Source organism: Diadema antillarum, unplaced genomic scaffold (assembly GCF_040938485.1).
Source record: "Diadema antillarum isolate AM-2024a unplaced genomic scaffold, OU_Dant_1.0 seq00001990_RagTag, whole genome shotgun sequence".
Taxonomy (NCBI): domain Eukaryota; kingdom Metazoa; phylum Echinodermata; class Echinoidea; order Diadematoida; family Diadematidae; genus Diadema; species Diadema antillarum.
Window position 1 is genome coordinate 199,152 of NW_027272646.1, and position 23,930 is coordinate 223,081.

The window sequence follows — 23,930 nt, forward strand, 5'->3', positions numbered from 1 at the left end:
CACAGTTGTGGCGATAATCACTGTTCAGGTTTCAAAGTTCTTCTTTGTGAAATTCCGCGATATGTAATCTTTCCATGGAAAGTGCATTGATCTTCAGTAAACTGCAAAGATTCGCTCATCCCTGGGGGCTGTCGTCACCTCTTCTTTCCACATCGCTGCCTGAAGAACGAGGGCGCTGTTTCGTAAAGCCACTCAGCGTCCACCACGCAGACGTTCCTGCAATGATAACAGAGTTTAGAAGAAGCAATCCATTAAACCATGAGATCGACTGCCCCATAATCACTGAATTTGCAACCAACACCAAATTGCTTGACATATTTTGCAAGATCATTTACATGCTTAACCTGTTTCTCTTGCAATTCTCTCTATACGAGGTTCCCGCAAGGAACGGGTTGATAAGTGCTATATCCTCCCCTCCCCCTCCCCCCCCCCCCACCACCACCACCACCCATTTCAAACAAAGTTTAATTTCAGACTCTTTGCAAATAGAAACACAAATGGAAAAGAGATGACTACTCCATAAGAAAATGGCCTAAGAAATTCAATTTTGATAAACGAGATACGTATATAACTAGATAATATGTAATGAGATATGTAACTATATACTGGAAAGATCCTATCATTCCCAATGTTGGTGAGGCATATGCAGGGGGCTACAAACCCGCATACCCATGGCAACCAAAATCAATATTAAGCAAGTCAACTGATTGGGCACTTGCTTGTTAACAATCTTAGGTCCTCGCCCTAAAACATTGATTGGGACAAGTTGGATACATATTCTTTGTGTTATTACTCAAACCAATTGTGACACCATGAAAAGTGGGATGGCTGTATGACTGACTCCCAGTGAAAATCCCCCTAAACCTGACAGTGGATCAGTCCTTTACCTCATGTAGCACTTTGTTGTGTGGACCAGTTCACTGTAGAGGAGGTAGGATGGCTTGCTCTGGAACAGGCAGGAGGAGGGGTGAATGGCAACCACCTGCTTGCGATCCAACTGAGCGGAAAGAAAAGAGAGACATGCGATTTTCAACCGACTTGTTGGTCAAAGCAAATCAATTTTTGGCAACACATACTTAGATATAAAATACAAATTATGAAATGGTTGTGTAGGAATCAAGAAAAGCAGAGGCGACATGTTAAACAATAGCATTGAGTAAACTTGATTCTGTCCCATTTTTAGATGTGTGCGTAAGGAGTTTATGTAAGGTAATAAACACCAACATTTTGTAACTTGCATCTGTTGGTTGACTCTCACTTTCATTAAGTTCATCTTGGTACACCAGGTTAGGGCTTGCTGCTTGCAGTCCCTCCCCCCCCCCCCCCCACCCCTTCACTTGAATATGTTGTTGCTATTTCACTCTTTCCCCACTCTTTATCTCTCTGTTGTTGCTTATTTTGTTTGATGCCTCCCTATTCATCCTTATCCTTCACAGGTTGCCCTCTTGATCCTGGGGGTCATCACTGACCCTCCTCTGCTCTTTGTTTGTCCACCTTCCTGCTTAATCCCCTTCACTACTTGTTGGGCTCCTTGGTCCTTTACTGTCCAACCCAACCCTTTTGTTTTCTTTGTTCTGTGTCCCTAGCCCTCCCCTGACTGTTGTGTGTAGTCCTTATGTGACTGCTTTCCCTGCCTGTTTGTCATTTTGCCTCTGACGAAGGTTCTGCTAGGATCGAAAGCTCAGGCCCCTTTTGACTCCATTTTACTCCATTGGCTCGCCACTTTTGGATAAGCACTTTTCAGCAGCTTTTCTTTTTTGCTACAAGTAATAAACATCACTTACAGTGAGATATGTCCCATCAGACTGGAGCTCAGCTGAGTTCATGAACAGTCCTTGAGTTAAGCATTTCCTGAAAAAAAAAAAAACAACAACAGCATAACACAAAGAATACACACAAATTATTTTCTGTCTATGACAACACTTGTCTAATGTTACATCATGCTAGTAATTCATGCTAGGACTTCGACATACAAACCATGACCTTCTTTCAACTTACAGATGTGATAAAATACACAGGACCTTCAGCTAATTCTGGGGATGCTAAATCCCCTCTTTCTCTCCCTCTGTTTGTTTTGTCGTTGTTTTTTTGAGGGAGAGAGGTGGGGGAGAGTATTGATAGTTGCTTTCAACCTGACTGACAGAGATACATCATTAATTGGTAGTATGCTTTCTCGTCCAGCCGTGGCATAAGAGTCTAAAAACTAGGGAGATTGAAGACAATTTGTCATTGATCTTCTAAATGCTACAGGTGAATCATTCTTACATGAAAATGAAGAGACAAATCTGACAGCAAAGTCCTATAATTTCCAGTACCTTCATTGTAATAAAATATCTCAAACTTTGTCCGATCTTACTCTTTAAAGATCCTCTTTCCTTGCACATATATGGGATCTACATGTTACCTAACAACTAAATAGTCCATAAGAGTGCTATACCAATGTAATTATTGTAATTATATGTGTCAAGGTGAGAACCACTTGTTCGTGTTAACCAGTCTTTAACCCTTAAATTATGACAACCAACATTTGCTCTTGTGTAATAATACATGGGGATTTAATCACTACGGGAAGCAGTGGGTTAATAGCAAACCTGATGGAGGTGAAGTTGTGGCCGCATGACTCCAGCGGCAGGTTCACCTTTAAGCACAGGTCTCGCAGCTGCTTGCGCACCTCGGCCGCATGCTTCAAGTTACGGTGGTTGATGAAGTTCTCCCGACACCAGTCCTTTTAGATAGACAGGGACAAAACCAAACAGAGATCAGAACCCCTACATGTCAACTTCATAACTTGTTTAGACAGCATGGTTTTCTATCACATTCACATGGGAGTATTTACAGGATCAGATGAATTACAGACATTGGTGATTGGCTACCCAATTTATTACAAAATTCAGTTCAACACAACTCTATGACCAGTAACTCATTCAAAATTATATCAGAGTACAGGGCAAGCTTATGATAACAAGCTGCTTGAGTCTAATGAAATTTCCTCATTATATCAGGTGTGTGACCCGCTGCAACAAAAGGATCCGAAAGTCGGGGGAGAACAGTTTTCTGAAAATGACATGCCATTATTCCCTTACTCTTACACTTTAATGTCATGTATAACATGGCTCATGAAAGTACTCGGTTGCGGAGATATCGATGATTTTATTAGCGCATGTCGAGTGGTTTAGGAAATCAGCGTTTCGAGAAAACCGCCTTCAAAGTTTTCCTTCCGACGCTATCAGGATCAAGGGGAAGCAAGACAGTTTTCACCATTTGACAATAGAAGGTACACTCCAAGCAACCTCCGCGATATTCATTCAAGCTTAGCACCAGCGGTCTACGCACGACCAATCAGTAACCAGGATGCCACGCACTGGCCAATAAGATCACTCCCTCGTTGCTAGGGGCGGAGTCTGGCTGCGGCGCTAAATCCAAATCTTCGGACACGTTTCTGTTCTGTTGAAAGTCGGAAAATCATGGCCCAGAAAAACGCTTTTTTCTTGCCTTTCTGTTGATCATTTATCTTCGAAATTTCGGTCGATGATAGAAGATATATTAGACTACAAAATTATGTCAAAAACAGAAATCCGAATGTTTTGACAGATTTTGATGATCTGACTTCAAACTTGATTTTCTCGGCTCACCTGTCAGCGACTTTAGGATCCTTTTGTTGTGGCCGGTCACAAATTATATCTCACCCTATCAAACCTTATTGTAACAGAGTTCCCCCGTATACCATGGTCGATGGTATGATACTGCTAACCACATCACAGCTGATGATCCAACATCCTTAACAAGCTTCCTCATCAAAATTTGGCATTTAGCAAATATTACAAACAATACATGTTGTGTCTGTGGTATTTTTTCTTTCAAGAAATGTAGCTTCTACTTGCAATATGCACCTTCTTGTTCTTGACTGCCTTGAACGCCCGATACACCGTCAGGAGAGTCACATGATCACCCTCGCTACAGAAGAATTTCTTCCACGCCGCCACGGCCTGCTCTCTCTACATCAAAAGAAGAACAAACAAACTAACCAAAGTTAATGCTTGCACAAATCTGCTGTTGACACAAAGCATCTCTGAGTAATTCTCATCAGGATGAAAAACAAGAAAAGAAATTAACTGTTGGGAAAAGGATCACTACAAATCTTTGAAAATGTTTGCCTGCAAGTGCTACGCTAAACAAATAATTCAAATATTTTGAATACTGATACTTACCCTACTCATGCAAAGCCAAGATAACGTTACCTTTAAACTTTAGAACTCGCCAGTTAAAAATCATGATAATTCATCTTCAGTAAACAAGTAGTAAAGGTATTACCAGTATGGTGGTGAATGTAAGTATCCCTGCCCTTTCTTTATCACAAGGTTTTGCATTAATCACACTGTCAACACATTTCAAGAAAGTTTTGCTGTTTTTCTCTATGAAATCTTATTCACACACACAAATTTTTAAAATGGCAATTACACGAAAAGACAAAGCTGATTTATTAGCTGATTGGCACATCCACTGGAGCAGGTTTTGTTTAATGCTAACTGGCAGAGATGTCTAGAAATTGTCAATGACTGGTGATTACTTAATCCCCTCTTAATCCCCTTTGTGTCTCCATGGCCTTTCTGTTGGACTGAGGCACATTAGATTGGTATGTCTGAGTGGACTGGCTAACTTGCAATCAAGTCAAGTTAAGAAGAATTCTCAGAATGCTGATAACAAAACTACAGCAAGTTACAGCTCAGTGTCTGGACGCATGCAGGGTTTAGTTTGGGCAAGGGGAGACTAAATCATTGCTGTATATTTTAAGGTACTTGTATTTTTGCGAGGCGATCATAATTAGTGCCTCCCATAAATCAGTTGTCCAGTGTATAGTCTCCAAGATGGGAAATAGCATTTTTTTTGTTTTTTTTTTGCTCATAAAGTGAAAATACTTCTTTGTCATGCCCTCAATTGGGCTTTAGATCTGTGTTGTGAATGCCAAGAAAATGCAGCCTACCGGGTTGGACAATGGAAACAGCTGTTTCATGCATGTTCAGAGCATCATTTTTGCCTAATTAGCGTTGTCTCAGTATTTGCGCCTCATTAACCCGTTGAGGACGAGTCCCGAGTATACTCGGGCAAGTGTCTATGGGAAATGCGTGTTGTAGAAAAATCAGTTCGTCCTCAATGGGTTAATGTGGTTATTTGTTACTAATTCAAACTAGAAATGTCGCTATGGCGACTGGTATGCCTCCGCCATAATGCATGATTCTCCTAATAGGTCTACAGTACATGTGGACAATGTGTGATTACATTTTCACAAAATTGGCAAAATATTAAAATGACATGTTTGTCACAAATGTATTGAATGTTTACCTTCCTTGACCTATGTTTAATTGGAGGAATAGGAGATCATGTATTTGGGGATTTAAGAACTTTAACTTGACTTTGACCATTTCATAAGTTTATGCACTGAGTAATTTTCAAGGTATGGAGAAAAAGCGCAATTTCTGTATTGAACAGTAAATTGTTATCATTTTCATCTGGCCTTTGATTTATTTATTATAAGAGAAGCACTGTCAGGCAAAGCATACATAAATTCAGCATGTACTAAGTTTCAAGATAACTTGAGCCACTTCCGAGATATGGAGAAAAAAGTAAGTTCAGCACTTTCACTTGATCTTTGACCTTCTTGGCAAAAAAAAAAAAAAATCCCAGAGAATCTCTATTGAGTTAGACATGCATACATCAAGTTTAAAAAAAAAAATATCCTGCTGGCATTGCAAATATAAGGAAAATAGTAAGATTTTGAAGTATTGCCCGTGACCTTTGACCCCTGACCTTTGACCCCATGAACCCTAAGTTCCCTAGATAACCACTGCCAGTCAGTAGATGCATATACACTATGTTCCATGAAGATACCTCGAACAATTTCCAAGATACAGAGAAAAAAGTGATATTTTAACATTTTACTTGACCTTTTGACCTTTGACCTTTTGACCTCATGACCCCAAACTTTCACCAGAGAATCTTAATTAGGTAGTACATGTATACACTAAGTTTCAAGAAAATATCTTCAGGCATTGCATAGATATGGGGGAAATAGTAAAATTTTAAGCATTTGACCTTGACCTTTTGACCTTTGACCTTGAGCATGTGCACCCAAAAGTTGATAGACACAACTTCACCCCCTAATACACATACATGCCAAGTTTCATTAGGATACCTCAAAAGGTTTTGGTAGTTACCCTGTCCACAAAATTCATTACGGACGGACGGAAGGACGGACGGACGGAAGGACGGACGGACGGACGGACGGACGGACGGAAGGACGGACGGACGGACGGACAACCCGAAAACATAATGCCTCCGGCACCACTTCGTGGCGGAGGCATAAAAATATATTGTGTATACAGTAATGGGCACAGAAGAGCTACAGTTAAGACAGAGTAGTGCAAAGAGGAATTTATTTGTCAGGGCGTCGTAAAGGGCGTACCTTGTACATGGGACTGTGCAGAATGGACTCCACAGACAGCACAGAAACTATCGTCAGGATCTCTTCTCTACATAACGAACAAAAGGACAAAAAAAACAACTGTCATCTTCAAATTGGCAACAAAAAGAACACTGAATGAAAAGAAGAATGTTCATGAATTACTGACATCTAAAACATTTCAACATTTACACCCGTCTGACAGCACTGTAAGTTTTGATAACTTATCATCATTCATATTTGTGTTGATGCTTCACATCAAAATGGCATTCATTGGTAAATTCTCCATTGTGGATAAATAAGAGGTTGCATGGCCACCAATGTAACATCAGCAATTCTACTTCCAGGGTTATTGATACTGTGAAATATGTCATTAAGAATTGTATAGAATGTCTTTGAGACATCTGTCTGGCTTGTTCTTTGATGGATGGACGCAATGACTCTTCTGACTTAATATAGTGATGAAAACTAAATTACATCTTAGAATTAATCCTTATTTGGTCAAGTTTTGATGTACATTGTACTTTGGAAGAAAGAATAGTGACAAAATGGGTGAAATTTGTGTTTTCAGAACTTAGAAAGTTCCTTACCCTGAACTGATAGACAGGACATGACAGATTTCTGCAAATTATTTTGTAGATACATCATATATTCATGCAGTTTACTTTTTTTGTTGTTGCAAATTTCACAAAACAACCGATATTGGGTGAAACTAACACACCAAAGTACTGCCTCCAAAACAACAAATGGATTGTACACCATGTACATGAATATCATTAGAAAGTATGTCATATGTATACTGAAAGGGATTACCCTAAGTTTCAAATTTCCTGGGGCTTTTAATTGTGAATTGAACCAGTCGAGAAATTGCCCTACAAACCAAAATTTGCACAATATACGCCATGAGCAGTTCAATGCTCAGTGCATTACAAAAGTTTCTGTAACACATCTTCACTTCAAAACCCTTTAGTAATATGAAGGCTACTTTGCTGTTTGGGGGAGGAAGGGTGGGAGGTTTTTAGCCTGTGTGCTTATTCACAATGCATGACCTTTGACCCTATGTCCACATATGAATGCAAGAACGAATACCAAACTTACAGACATCCATAGTCCCTTGCACTTATGATGACCTTTGACATCAGCGGGTCAAGAGGGTACATCGACATCTCACGACCCGCGCTGGTCAACTGCAAATTTGTTGACACAAAGAAATGACAACATAATTCACAGTATTCAATGGGCTTTCCATAGCAGAACAAACAAACATCTCTGAAAAAAAAACAACAACAACAACAGCAAATACAAAAGCAAATACATAAAGAAATGAAAAAATGCAGAGTGAAACCTAAAATGGTACATCAAATAATATTTTCTTCACCGGCCTTATTTAGACTTGCATTGTAGAAACATGATTTTGTTATTACTGACAGACAGTGGATTCTTAGATTCTAAAGAGTATTCTTGTGTATATTCCATTCTTTATTATTTCATCATTAGCAAATCAAACAAAATTCAATGGCGGTGTTAAACAAAACTTTCCAGAATTGACAGTAATTGTGACTGGTCACTGAGAGGTGAGGTTATTGTGGTTGGATTGCAAGTGGCCAGTCTGACCTTTAGGTGTTTCTCTCTGCTGACCGCTCCCAGCAGCTCCAGCTGTTTGATGGCTGCTTCCAGAGACTAGATGAAAAAATAGATAAATAAGAGAGACGGAATCCTTTAATTCATAATAAAAACATTGTTAGAATAGTAATTTCAAGAAGAGAAACAAAGGCATGCATAAAAAAAAACCTTTCACGAAATTATGGAATACAGGAAAACAAACAGGACCCTCCCTTAGTTATCCCCCCCCCCCCACACACACACACACACCAAGTGGATGATGTCGTACACGCTTGAGAAAAAGAAAACAGTTTGAACCTAAGCAATGGCATAATCACCATACATCTCACAGTACACACCAGAATGAAATGTTTCAGACTTTTAGATGTAACAACAAAAGGAGAAAAAAAATCAACACCTCTGACAAAAAAAAGAAAAAGAAAACATAATGCCTCCGGCGACACTTTGTGGCGGAGGCATAAAAAAACAAAATAACCGTAGAAATACAAAATAGAGACATATCTAACAAAATACTGCCCCAATTCTTTGCTGGCAAGTACAGACACACACACATGCACAACCAAGTTGGTTTTTCTACTACATAATGTAAAATTGAAAGAAATTTTTTATCAATCACACAAACAGAGTCTTGGTACAAACAATTTGTCTATTTTGGTATCACTTCCTTATTTTTCATCTACACAAATTTCATTGCCCACAAAAAAGGGCAACACAAATTGAACAAATTGAACAAATTTCTCTGGTAGAACGTCAACAAAATGTAGTGTCAGCCTTAGGGTGCACTTACACCTTCAGTAACTTACTTCTCGTGGGGGAGAGTCCATGAAGTCAAAGGTCAAGATATTCTTAATGTTCATAGCAAGTAGCTGGAGCACCACGCTGGCAACGTTACATCTGAAACAAAAACAAACATGGGCGACTTGCACTTAGCCTCAGTTGGTCGTCTCATCTAGAGTAGCAAAATTTGTCATCAGTAGTATTAAATATCTTGTGGGGTGAAAGAAAAATCACTTATATTCACATACCATGATTCTTCACTGCATCTTCATTATGGCTATGAATCTACTCATCACTGCACACAGCTTTACCCTATTCTAACTGGGGGGGGGGGGGGGGGGGGGGGGGGGGGGTCAAATTGATCCCCCCCCCCTCAACATTTCGCGCCACGATTCCGCAGCGCGCAAAGGTTTTGCCGCAGCGTTTCATGACTTTTTTCATTGAAGTCTCCCGCACATTTTGAGACCAAATTTGCAACGTCCGGGTACACCGTTCTGAAGTTACGCAATGCTTTGCATATGCATGTCAACCCCAAAACAGCTCAAATTCATGATTTTGTGTGCAAATCCAATGCAAATTGTGTTCTTTTGTTTAATTGATATAAATTAGATTATTTCAATTTTCAACCATTGAAATTAATCAATTCTAATGTAGATCAGCTTGGAAAAGTGCCTGCAACAAATGTTGGCAAAAAACCAATAAAAAACAAAAGGTCGAAAAAACAACAAAATACATAAGAAATTAACAAAACAATACAAAACAAAAGAAACTGATTTTGATTGCGCTATTTTTTTGTAAGAAAATTGTTTGATATGTCTTGAGGAACTCTGACACAAAAATTTAGCAATCCTTCAATCTTTGTAATGGAGTTATAGGTGAAAGTATGATTTCATGCGTAAATTTGCATAATTAATTTATAAAAAAATATAAAATCAAATTTTTTTTAATGTATGACCATATAATCTTGTAGTTGACATCCGGCTCTATGTACAGGCAAAATTTTGCGGCGATCGCGCGATCGGTGGCCGAGATCTGAAGGGGGGGTTGACCCCCCGTAAAAACTTGGTCTCAAATAGCCCAGTTAGAATAGGGTTAAATGAATAAACTTAGATGGTGTTAATTTCTCGACACTTCTCTTTTTTTCTTAATCTACAGAGAGAGAAGTTGACATGCACTATGATTATACTTCAGATAAATCATTACAGAGAAATATCTAGAGGTATGGTAAGTAATATCATAAATAAATGCATTTCTAATCATAATGGCAGCTCACCTCTGTATCTCTGGGACAGTGTTGGCATCAAGTTTTGTAAACTCGTCTTCTGTGTACAACCTCCAACATGTGCCACTGAAACAAAACAAAGAGGTACATGTAGGCTTTCCTGGAATTTGGTCCTTTTTGTGACATTTCCTCACCAGATATTCATCAGTGACACTCACAACTATGGTTACAAAAGTGTATATGTGATCCGCCACAACAAAAAGATCCGAAAGTCGCTGACGGCTGAGCTGAGAAAACCAAGTTTGAAATCAGATCATCAAAATAGGATTTCTATTTTTGGCGTAATTTTGTAGTCTAATGTTTCATCTATCATCTGTCAAAATTTCGAAGCTAAATGATCAAAGGAAAGGCAAGAAATCAGCCTTTTTCTGGGCCATGATTTTCCGACTTTCAGCGGAACAGAAACATGTCCGAAGATTTGGATTTAGTAGTGCTGCAGATAGACTCCACCCTTAGCAAACAAGGGAGTGATCTTATGGATGAGAGTGTGGCACCTGGTTTGTACTGATTGGTCGTGCGTAGACCGCTGGCGCTAAGCTTGAATAAACATTGCGGAGGTTGCTAGGAGCATACCTTCTATTGTCAAGAGGTGGCAACTGTCTTGCCTCCCCTTGATCACGATTGCATTGGAAGGAAAACTTTGAAGACGGTTTTCTCAAAACGCTGATTTACCAAACCACTCGACATGCTCTAATAAAATCATCAATATCTCCACAAGCGAGTACTTTTATGAGTCGTGTTATATATGGAAGGAAAGTGGAAAAGTAAGGGAATAAAGTCATGTCATTTTCAGAAAATTGACCTCCCCCGACTTTCAGATCCTTTTGTTGTAGCGGGTCACACATTGATAAAGGTTTCAAAAAGAGACTCTGGGAATCACTGTCTATCATACAGGGTTCCACGACATTTGCCCCTGCAACATGAAATATCTGCACGCTAAGCATAAACTTATATTCTATACCCACAAACATAACCCTAGCACCCTAACCCTCTGATCTCATACAAACATCTTTACCAATATCATTACATCTTTGTGAGACTTTTAATTTTAATTCTAAATATACAAAATATACAGTGATGAAGCAGTAATTGTACAAATAAACATTTTGGCTGTGACCAAAAACACTGTCCTTTGAACACACATTAATCTTTCAAACTCCATCAATTTCCTATTCCTTTTGTTTCTGTGGAATTATTAACACTTTGTACGAATGACTTTATACATTGTACTTCCATTTATAACAGTTGCTTTGAACATGGACTGGATTCAACCTTTGAAATAACTTAAAAAGCTGTTAGAAATCTCCCACAATGCACTGCACAGGAGGGCTGTTTTCTTCTTTTTTTTCTTTTTCTTTGGTGTGTGTGTGTGTGTGTGTGTTAACTGTATTACAGTACTAAGTACTGTTAATGCCATATATTTTGCGAGGTTTTTATTTTCACAAATTTTGCAAGTCAGGTATTGTTTGTGAATTCAACATCATGCAAAATCATAACTCCTGTGTTGACATTAAAGCCATTTGCAAGCATACATTCTCTGTTCACTGCTATGCTCCACAATCACTAATTTAATCACTCGCAAAATTGTCGGGAGGTCCGATTTTGCAAAAAAATTAAGACTCGCTAAATATATGGCGTTTTCGGTAGTCTGCTAGGATTGTTACCTGTCCTCCCTCCCGGCTCGTCCAGTTCTCTGCCAGGCCTGAGCCCGTGAGACCCACTGCACCTTCAGGAGGTCCAGGCCACTACCGGGCTGGTAGCTCCTGGTGAGTGGGACCAAAGTGGACCAAGACCAAATCAGATTAAAATCAATAGGAAATGACGGCAACTTTTAGACCTACACGGCAACATTGGTAATAGGTGGCCAGCTATTAGCATTTTACCAAATATTTCAAGATTTCACTAACTCTTTAAAAAAAAATTAATAACACAACTACATTCTTGCTGTGCTGCCAACATCTATGCATCATTATTTGTGAGGTTCCAAAGAGTGATCAAACAGATATCTATGTATCAAATCCCCAATATTCACATATGCAATGTGCACATTTTTCCAAATCATGGGAACCACACAAATTACACATTATTGCAATTCCAAACATGAACACAGCATACTGTATAGATTGATTTAAATGATCCTGGCCCTCTACGTATTATTTACAGTTCATTCCGGATTCACAGGATTTTCATTACTATTGTTACTATTGTTTGATCCGCAGACGTATGTCACAAATGTAATTTGTGAAGATGAATGGAGGTTTTCATATGATTTTCTCTGCTGGACATGAAGAGGTAACTTTTCAGGGAAATTTGTCAGCTCTGCACTTGCTGTAGTCAGGCCAAACGATTATGTCTTCATCATCTTACTTGGCTTTCACTCGTCCCGTGTCGATGACGTGCTTGATGCCTGGAATCGTAACCGAGGTCTCGGCAATGTTAGTGGCGAGAATGACTTTCCGTTTCCCCTGCATCATGACAAAGACACAGCCGAAAATATTTCTTTTTAAATACAACTAAATCTGGTTCTGAAACACCGGCAGCAAAATCCATTTGTTTGCCAAATTAGATAATCAGAGTGTGTTATACAATTTTTAAGATATATAGGCTGCAGTCGTCAATTTGCTTGTACAAATTGTAAGTTAGAATAAAGGGTGACAAAAACTCAATAATTTCATAATGATAAGACATCTTGCAAGCCAGGGTCTATGAGGAGTTGCGCAAATTCACTCAAACATGTAGAAAGCTACCAACATAGAGACACACACACACACATGAATACCATGACACATACACACAAACTTACTCATACACACAAACACACTACTATGTAGAAGTATTTATCAGCTGACGAAGCACACCATTCAACCTGCTTAGAATGTGCAAAGAAAATTGTGAAGATATTTTGGCAGGTTTTGGCATTCGCGCCAGCCAAAGGCAGTGGCAAAATCACAGAAAATTAATGTACTTCAAATATTACTGTGTTTACAATAGATATCTCGGCAGGATATTTTGGCAGGTTTAAGGATTCGTGCTAACCGAAGATAGTGGCAAAATTTGTGCAAATCAATGTACCGCAAATATTATTGTGTTTACAGTAGATAATGTTTCAATGGAAGGCATAAACTCACCGAAGGAACCGGCTGGAAGACCCTAAGCTGCTGTCCAGGTGGGAGAGCCGCATACATTGGTATAGGCACAATGCCTGGAGCATCTATTAAAACAAACCCAAAAAATACACAAAGATATGTAAACAATCCATAGACCAATAAGATTGAATAACTTTGCTTCATTCACTCATTCACAGCACACTTTTAATCAAGAACAAATTAATAAGCTCTGGAAGAAAGAAGCAAATACAGAGGAAGAAATAAAAGCAAAATATGACATTTCAAAGGAAAAAAAGAAATCAACCACAATTGTGAAAAACTAAAGCATGACTTTTGTAGGATTGTTGACTGTATATAATACATCCAAGTATAAAATTAAATACCGGTAACACACACTACAGCTTTTGAATCAATAACTATTACCAAATATCTTGGTTATCAAATAAGACCTTGAATGCAATGATACAGCACATCTCTCTCATATCAAAAAAAAAAGAAAAGAAAAAAAAGAAAGGGAATGCATATGACTAACAAAAAGGCTTGTGATCATTAGACAAACACATACATACATGATGAGCAAATAAATATTCACCAGGAATTAAATCAGGTTGAAAATACTATAGACAAATTACTACAAAGATATCTTGACAGATGCACCTGACCAAAATACTGACCGACCAACCAACCAAGCAATACCAACCACCCGACTACTAACCAACCAATCGATACACATCCTGCAAAAATGGATATTTTCGCGCTACTAATTTTTCGCGCTCAGCCGGGTAAGAAGAGTTTCATGTGTTTTTAAATCTGCCAAATCCAGACATCAACTGCTGGAATATACAGGAAGTAAAACTATTTGCCTGTTCTTATATTCGTGCTTGTTTCTGGTTGCGCAAAATACATGAAAATTGCAACACCATGAAAATTTCTACCTTTACAGCACAAACACTACGTACAGAAAACATACACATTCATACACTGTCGAGTCTCACCTTGAGGTAAGTCCAGGGCCACTTCTCTGACGGACCTTGCCACGCTCTCTATCTCATCCTGACCAGTAAGAAATATCAGTATGTCTTCACTGCAGACAGAAAGAGAGAATAATTCATATCGTGGTTGACTAATTGGCCTTCATTGACATAAATAAGCACCTATCATTCAGTGTTTTAGTAGTAGCGAGGATCAAAAATCAGTGACATAACATTTGCTCCTGCGACAATTGCTCCGGTCTTATTTTCTCCAAAGGCTTACATTTAAGGTAAGGGTTGTGATAGGGCTTGAGATTTAGTTTGACGTGAGGATTAGGATTAGGGCTGGGGTTATATTTGTGGGTAGAATTTATATTTATTGGTAGAATTTATATTTGGCTTAGCGTGCAGATATTTAATGGGAGCAATTGTCGTAGAAGCAAGTGTCATGGAACCCAAAATTCACGGGCATGCATACTCGGGTTGGCTTCACACCAACTAATCTGGCAATCAGTGGCAATAAAAACAACTTGACGTAAGAATTTGTCAATTTGAATAAATTCAGATCCTATTCACAGGTGCTAACACATTCACATATTGTGAGTGATTGGGAGGGCTACTAATCCATTAAGGTTTTCCTTGTAAGGTAAATCCCTTTATAGCGATAGATTGAATTTTTACTTTTATAAAGTAATATTTATCAAACAAAGCTGGAAGAATTTTATTCATAGTGGATAAAATGATTTAGAAAGATATTGTAAGTTTCATTAATACATTTCACTATTATTATTTTTTTTTTGGGGGGGGGGTTGGGTAAGTAGTAATACTGGTCGCAATCAAATACTGTATACACTGTCATTTTCACGTACATATATTTTTGCGAATGAGGAGGTCACACATTTTCGCGAGATGTTGTTTTCGCGAATTGACACAGAGGCCTTCTAAAGCGCTCTATTACCTTAGCGCATGGTGATATTTTTGCATGTTGTTAAATTTGCGGTCCAAATGTGATTTGCGAAATTCGCGAGAACTAAACCCTCGCGGAAATAACAGGTTATACAGTATGCAAATTAGATTCCCCTCAGAGCACTAGAATGTGTATCTCACTTGACTGGATGTTCTTGATGCAACTGGAAGAGGGTGACAAGAGTGGAGAAGAGATAATCAGGCTGGGGCTGGCTGGCATACATCAACTGTGGAAGGAAGACCGAACAAAGAACAAGCCTTACTGGAGGGTACTGGCGTTAGCCGCTCTCGGCCAACTTTGTAATTTTTATCTTGGGGGAGGGGGATGAATCTGTTCAAATCCATCCATATCTACGCAAATCTCTCCTTATCAAATGAGTATACAGCTGTCCAGTATCCATCAAAGTCAGTCAAAATGGCAAAGTCATCTTTTAAATGTCTGCTGCTGTATGCCTTGTGTCGTCGTCATAAGAATTCATCGTGTCAACGGTTGCATGAATTTAACTAGACTGAACCAATACCCATCCCCCCCCCCCCGAAAAGTCTGTCTTAATTGAGAACATCATATAGAAACCTTTTGCCATCATCAACTTCTCCTCATCCCCACATTACACATACACGTGACCGTGCATCACAAAACCAACAAAAAGTCGCACCCCTTGATATTATGTGAGGGCTCAAAAAAGGTGAAATGGGTCAACCAAGTCATTCATAAGTTTTTTGTATTTTCTAAAAGAACTATTCTTTATCTATATTATGCCTAAGTTTGAGATCATAAAATGAATGGGGAAAGTGTATTTTCAACAGTTTTTCTTGGACCCTTTTTTGGATAAAGTAGTAAGATCAGGTATGTCTTAGGTGCCTCTTTTCATTTCTTGAAAATCCTTTGCACACTCTTCACTTTCAACTCTAACAACTTTTGACAGAATAATGCTACTGCTTTGAAAGTTGGCATTAATAACAGACAGAATGTGTTAACAGATCATGCTCAATTTCAGCTTAATCTGACAATCCCTTCATTGTTGTTGCTCTGGTGGTTTACATCATGTTTTTTGTCCCATTCATCGCGCACCTAGCACGGTTTAGTAAAGATTAAGCGCTTGAATAGACCCTGTACTTCAGAGCCTCTTTTCTCAGATCACACTTTTCCAGACTGTGTGCTTTCTTTCCAATCTTTAGATAGGTCAGGAGAGTCCATTTGAAAGGAGTTATGCATCATTTTAAAGCTTAGAGTCTGGTCATTCAGAAAGTGCCCTGAACTAAAAATTCATGTCTGGCGACTTTTTGTTGGTTTTGTGATGCAGGGTCACATACACTCAACATGCACATAAGACAGTGTTAAGTATGAATATACATGACGCAAATCTCTCGTTTGAAGAGGCTACACCCCTGTAAATAATGCCAGTGTATATCTTGGCAATCAATGACTTAAAAGCCAAAGATATAAAACAACTGTTTCTTGACCCTGGCCTAATCTAAGCATCAGTCATCGCCACAGCACCACGGGGGTGGGGGGGGGCACTGCGAGAGGAGGAGATTGTTTTGGTTTTGGCATGGGCTATGTAGCTCCATGGTGCGTGTGTGTGTACGTGTGTGTACGTGTGCATTACACATTGTCAGCACCGGCAAACTGGCAAACTCTCCTTCTTATTCCTGTATTTTCGTTATTTACGGGTCAATTTTTTTCGTTCGAAATGTAAAATGGATGACCATAGAATTTCTCAATAGAATATAAAATTGAAAACTTTAGAAAGGATAGTGAAAATTGAGTTCACTTTGAATGGTCTGCCACAGGCAGATATCCTTATCATGCTCTTACGTAATACGACAGCTGCTGTAGTCATTAAACCCTGGCTTGGCCTCCAGGTTTGTCACGCCTGAGCAGAAAGTTAATTTGCAATGGACAAATACTTCGACTCCTAACTCTCAAACGAAGAATCGTTAGGGGGGTATAGCACCCCATCAGCTTCGTTAAAGTGGGGTCTCGCCTCAAACGAGGGATTGACGGCATGGCAGTTTTTTTAATCAGTAAAAGCCTGCCTGGAGGTATGCACCAAGGGATGTTTCCCATGATGTTAGAAACATAACACAAAACAATGAAACATTGTCTTTTTTTACAATAACTAACATGCAAATTTTCAGACAAGAAATTTTGGATACCTATCTCACCTTTGACCTCCAAAAAGAAAATGGTGTGACGGCTTTATATGGTTTGCAGAACACACTCTTCCTTACACTGCAATACTAATCAAATGGATAGACCGACTCACAAACAGGGTGGTACTGACTCTAGACCAACAACATACCTCTATGGGATGTTGCCTACCCTGAAGGTACAGCACGGGGGCACTGTTGAAATACTGGGAGAAATGGTCCACATCCATGGTAGCTGACATCACCACAATCTAAAATGGGAAGGATAGTTTTACCGGCACTTCAGTATGGGCAATTCATGCAATTATTAATTTGTTTATTCATTCGGTTAGTCATTCATTCATGAATTCATAATGAATTGGCAAAATTACTCTTGAGGTTCACAATACACAACTTGAATCAATTTTAATTTACTGTCGTATTTTCCATTGTTTCCTCATTAGAGTACCCTATGATCTTACATATTCTTTTTCGGATTTGGCTTGCCATGCATGAAGAGCTTGAGGAATTTTTTATCAAACTCAGTTAAAATCACTCCAGGATATATTAAAGGGTAATGTTTATGCAAACAACTGGCATACCAATCATTTGCAACAAAGTGGTTTATCATAGCTTTCTTCTACAAAGGTTTCTAAGACATACTGATTATGATTTTCTTTCTTCAGCAAACAAAAATGAGACATTTTCAATAATAATAATAATTATCTACAAACCTCATAGTAATTATCATTAATTCTCTATGTGCTTGACATAACATATTATACAATCAATCACAATCAATCATGACATAACACAAAGGGTCATCAGTGCTTGAAGAGGAAAGTTTTCAGTGCCTTCTTGAAAGAATCAAAGGAAGATATGCTTCTGATTGAAAGAGATGAATTCCAAAAAGTGGGAGCTGATGACGTTAAGATCGGTTAACATATGTCATGCACTGTAAAACGAGGAATTTTCGCGTGCATTTTAATTTCGCGAATTTCGCGAGCGCCAAGATTCGCGAAATTAAAATGCGCGCGAAAGTTCTTGTGTACACTATATGCATTGAATGCCAGTGGCAGTTCGCAAAAATTTCATGCCGCAAAAAAGGCCATCGGCTCCAATTCGCGAAAAATTCATGCCGCGAATATATCATGTTTTACAGTATGTTTGTGTGTTTACAGGATAGACTGACAAAAGATGTTGTGATGATGATCAAAGAGTTCTTGTTGGAATGTGATGATGACAAAGTTCTGTAATGTAAGGAGAGAGATTGTTCTGAGCTTTATAACATACAAGCATCTTAAAGACATGTGTTTTCGACTGATAACCAATGAAGTTTACGCAGGATTGGTGTAATAGAGTCCCCCCTAAAGCGTGCACCCTCTATCAATCTAGCTGCTGTGTTCTGAATTCTTTGAACTTTTTGACGACAATCTTACCTTCAGGGCTCTGTTCCCACGTGCTCTCTGCTGCTGGGCCGCCTTGACTACGCCAAAGAGAACATCGGTGTGAACAGTCCTCTCATGGGCTTCATCTAAGACTATGATGCTATACCTGTATTCAGATGAATAGCAAAAAGCCATTCCACATTCTAAAAACATGTTTAGTAGGCCTCAGTCTCATCGCATCACTTTTAGACATATTCCATGTCACGTTTGCATAGAATGAATGAATGAATGAATGAATGAATGAATGAATGAATGAATGAATGAATGAATAAATAAATGATTGATTTTACCAAATTTTTAAGTTCAAGTCTACAATCACAGATAATTATACAATCATTGAGGATACAACAATAATAATACAGTTAACAGGAATACAAGACATGAAAGTATAGAATCAAACTTATCAACAATATGAATATGAAAGTACAAACACTGTAAGAATTAAAGTGAATTACACACCTACTGAGTAACACACTGTGAGAACACAGATATGGTATGCACTTTTCTGGATTGCTCTTTACAAGGACATGTAATGACAGCAAAAGTGCAAAACATCACAGAGCAACATCATTGCAAATACAGTCCTTTCAGCAGGCTGGGTTCTCTCTCACCAGGGCACTTTTGTATAAATGTTGATATCAAACGTAAGTCAAAAAATCAAACATAAGTCTCTGAATACTCAATTGTGATTGGCTGATGTCTGACTTATGTTCGATTTCATCTTTTTAAACAAAAGGGTCCAGATGCAAAGACAACACAAAACATAGCCAAATATGACACAATTGAGCACAAAATCGTGCAAAAAGCATCAAAGTCCATGTGTCCACTGTAAGCCTAAGGTCACATTTAAAGGGTGTGTACAGTTCTGGTCGAGGTGTAGATTTAGCTTTGAACATTTTGCGAGATATTCAGAAACCACTCTATGAGATGTCAGAGAGCATGCAGTTCTAGGGGGTATCAAAAGTTTATTCGATGAAAATCGATTTTGAAATGGCTGAGATATTCAAAAACACGGTGAAACAAAGAGATCCTAATAAAGTTGGAGCATGTCGCCTTTTATTATAAGCACTTTCTGGAATATCTCAGCCATTTGAAAACCAATTTTCATCAAATAAATGTTGAATCCTTCTTAAAATTACATGCTCTTTCATATTTCATAAGAGGCTTTTCATTATCTCACTTAGAAATGTTCAAAACATGAATCCCTACCTCAACCAGTACTGTACAGTCCCTTTAAGCTGTTGTGAATTCCTTTGTGAGTTTTTGTGTACCAAGCATATATTCCAATAGGTTTTAATGAGAAAAGTATTACCTGAAAAGTTTTGGATCCAGAATGGCTTCTCTCAGGAGCATACCATCAGTCATATACTGTGAACCAAGGAGTAAAATGCTTTAATATCCATATTTTTACATCTATAGTATACAGACTGTATATCATTATTCGGCAACAAAGACAACAGAGATCTTTGTGGGACATTTTATCGAAATTTTGCTTCACATAATAAAGACAGAAAGATGACATTTAAGATATTTTTTTAATCATTTTGTTTGACAAACCACACTTCATGACTTGATCTCAGTTGATGAATTTATCATATGATGCAAATTATTTGAAGTAATAAGCATTCAGGATGAATGTACACAGGACACAAGATTTTGCAGTCATCAAGATCTTGGCCACTGAAATTGGAAACTCAGCTGAATATCATTTTCAAGAAGGTCATGGTAACCATTTACTGTTCCTCACGCAACATAAGAATGTACAGAGTAAGATTAAAAGCTCTGGCAAAACTTCTGATCATCGAATCAAGATGCGCGCTTCTGTTTTGCCTAATATTACAGCAGTATGCCAAAGAAAAAACAAAACAAAACAATTACGAAGGAGATTTATGGCATCTGCTTTATAAAGACGAATGGAAAACAGATATTGCACATTTTTCATGCAAACTGTTTCTGAATAAATCTCTTAAATCAGTTATATGTGGAACTGTACCTTGATGTTTGTCTGCCGCGAAGTGGTATCATCAAAACGGACACAGTATCCAACCTGTGAGAAACGGATGAAGTACAATTTTGATCAGAGCAATGTCTGCAATGAAATACAGGCATCAAAAAAACAAAAACCAGCATTCACATTCCAAAAGAACAATGATGTGCCTTAGATTGATCACTGATGAAACATATAAGAAAATATCAATCTTATGCTATCAGCATACCTCTGTGTTCTCATAAAAGACTTTTCTCAAAAGAAGAATTGGTTTCACAAAGAAAATACCAAGTAACCTCTTCTTCAAATGCCAAGCAATCACGTCAGAATAATCATGTACAGCTTCCAAGCCAAATGGGTCACACAAGCTGTTTAAATCAAGTTGGGAAAACACGACACTAAACTTATATTCACATTGTGGAAATTTACTATAAACACATCACTACAACCTCCTCCTGAAAGGCAACCAAAAGATACCTTAAGCATGTTAAATGAAAAAAAAAAAGGATACAAGAAATTCAATTAGATCATTAATCCCTCAATGCAAAGGCCAAAGTTTGTGTTGGCAGAAATTCAGCACAAGCCATAGTGGTACCAAACACCATCTTTGAAAGAAAGGGAATTATCATTGCATTTCTCACCTGTTTTCCAAGCTCACATCCCATCTCCTCAGCAACCCGAGTAGAGATTGAAATAGCTGCTACGCGACGAGGCTGCATATGGTTGAAAGGTGAGAAGTGCGCTTGTGTGAACAATACAGTGTATGCACCCTTTTTAATAAGTTTTCCTTTCAATATCTTTATGTGAAAAAACAAGGAAGTTTCTTCTCTCCATAGGAAGCAATGATGGAAATATCATCTGCCAGTGCTGTCGTCCATACATAAGGGCTGAGGTTGAGACTTTGTGTATTGTATATTAAACTGCATGAAATAAAATCACAAACCATTCATCATCAAACTTAATCACTGTGATTGCTTCCATACAATTTGTCCACTCAAGCTTCTATCAATCGAGGAAAAATTTCTTCTTACTTTGATTTGGTGGACAAACTCCTGAGTTTTATCTTCATACACTCTTCTGATTCAGGTTTATCAACACTGACACATTTCTTTTGTCACTTCATCCTAAAAGAAAAACTCTAGAAGTATCTACCTGTGTTACTGCGATCATGCCAGACTTTGTCATCCCAGCTTCCGAGAGATACTGCAAGAAAATCAATTGATGAGAAGAAAAAAATAAAATGGCTCAAGACTCCATGCTCACCTTCCAAAATTTCTAAGTCGGTATTGCTCATAGAAGCAATCACAATTCACATTTTATAAAAATAAGTACTTCCATGGTATGCATACAAACATAAACACAGTAGAATAATTCAGAACGATATCACTACATATTGTAAACATGGAATTGTTTGTGGTGTGGATAATAGCATTTTTGCATGATGTGCTATTGTCTAAAAAAAATTTAAAATCAGTACATATGCAAATGTTTTCTCTACAAGATTTTAAATCTGTGAGTTTATCATCTAACTGGTAACTGGATGTTAGTGAGCAAAATAAGAATAAAGGTAACCATCATGTTACTTGATCACGCAAAGAATCATAATGAAGTAAAACCTTCCACTTTCACTAGATTAATTCAATCATTTTCATTTAAATTTCAACACCAAAATACACACAAAACGAAAGTATATTTGTAGCAACAAATGACATCATCTTGAATATAGGGGTCTATTCTAAGTGGAATTTTAGATGAAAATCAGAATAATGAATGTAATAAAGAATTCAATATTATGTAATTTGCACAGAAAATTAAAATATGACATATTTCATGTCTAGTAGTCTCTTGTAACTGCATGATTTTTTTTCTTCAATTCAATAGTTTATTTATTTCCGTTTAAAAAAATATAAATAAAACATGATTCAAAGCAGTACATGTGTCAATTTGACTTTTATTCAACTGATAATGACAGTTCATTGAACACAATATAGGATATATGTACAAATGAAGGTATAACAAACATAATGCCTCCGGCACCCTTTGGGTGGAGACTATAAAAAGAAACAATGCACACTTCGTCATGGTAACAAAAAAAGAAGAATTGATCATAACAATGGAAAGGAGTGTTCCACTAAAAAGTCAAGCTTGTAGGATATGGAACACTTGAATGAAAACAGCAGCAACACCAATATACCAATAAAATATATCTATATTAAATTCATCTATACACCATTGTACATTTAATCATTGATATATGATGTTGATAGTACAAGATTACTATCAGCAATACTTACAATAATTTAGAAAGAATATCTAATCATATACATTCATGAATATATGATAAGAGTCGCATCGTACCTGAGGAATCTGCGTCGTCTTCCCGCTTCCCGTCTCGCCAAGGACGACAACACTCGACGCCTTTCGGATCTCCGTGATGAGTTTCCCCCTTGCCGGGTAGATGGGGAGGCTGCATCGCTGCTGGTAGAGATTGCCTCTCTGGCTCTGACCCTGGGTGTGGCCATGTGATGTCTTCTGCTTCTTTGGGGTGTGGCTCCCTTCCCGTTCACCCTCACCATCACTCATCTTAGTTTCTGCAAGAACGTTCAAAAGATCATCTTGATGGAGTCACAACAGCTTTATTTCCTTTGATCCCATGCTTGATGCCTCCACTCAAAAATATTTGAAGTGTGGGCCAAACTAGATCTGCCCCACAGATAGGAAGACAAATGAACTCGTGCCTTATTGCAAAATGACCAGCAACTCAGTTTAAATAAGATATGTCTTTGTCTCTATGATGGTAATTACTTTTCACCATTCCTACCTATAGACCAATTTGGTTTGGGTACTGTTTTTTATGGTAATTTCTAACTGGGGGGCTTCAAAAGTCAAGTATGCCCAACAAAAGATAATTTATGCACTGACATAGCAATGCACCTGACTCATTGCAAAACCCATTGAAAGTGTTTTTGTTCTTCTTTGGAAGCCCCCTTGGCCCCAGTTATGTCTGCCATATAAAAAGTTAGTGTCGGCTTCATCTATGAATGCGGGAGATAATGACATTCTTAGAAGTGCACAGGGATGTGCAAAGAGAAATTGCACAAATATTGCTGAAATAAGAATCAAACTACCTTCCTGTGTCATGGCCGCACCCTAATCTTACACATTAATTTATGAAGAAG

At 38.1% G+C, this 23,930-nt stretch overlaps 1 protein-coding gene across 1 annotated transcript; it reads right to left on the reverse strand.

Annotated features, from left to right (window-relative positions):
* Positions 1–134: 134 nt before the first annotated feature.
* Positions 135–23,307, reverse strand: LOC139713508 (ATP-dependent RNA helicase DHX33-like). The gene is made up of 22 exons (XM_071625235.1): positions 23,110–23,307; positions 21,904–21,954; positions 21,393–21,464; positions 20,758–20,811; positions 20,077–20,132; positions 18,756–18,870; positions 17,490–17,588; positions 15,325–15,410; positions 14,242–14,330; positions 13,268–13,350; positions 12,507–12,604; positions 11,804–11,902; positions 10,131–10,205; positions 8,884–8,974; positions 8,072–8,137; positions 7,556–7,644; positions 6,461–6,527; positions 3,891–3,995; positions 2,592–2,725; positions 1,785–1,851; positions 888–997; positions 135–216 (listed from the first exon to the last, which is right to left on the reverse strand). The coding sequence occupies exons 2-22, from the start codon at positions 21,934–21,936 to the stop codon at positions 135–137; spliced, it is 1,770 nt and encodes a 589-aa protein (XP_071481336.1). The 5' UTR covers positions 21,937–21,954; positions 23,110–23,307.
* Positions 23,308–23,930: the final 623 nt, after the last annotated feature.

Bases quoted from the DNA above. Each gene is read 5' to 3' on its own strand.
- LOC139713508 (XM_071625235.1), bottom strand. From the start codon at position 21,936: ATGACAAAGTCTGGCATGATCGCAGTAACACAG. The intron at 13,351-14,241 runs GTGAGACTCGAC...TTGTTTTAATAG, and splicing joins GGCCCTGGACTTACCTCAAG to ATGCTCCAGGCATTGTGCCT. The intron at 12,605-13,267 runs GTGAGTTTATGC...GTCATGATGCAG, and splicing joins TCTTCCAGCCGGTTCCTTCG to GGGAAACGGAAAGTCATTCT.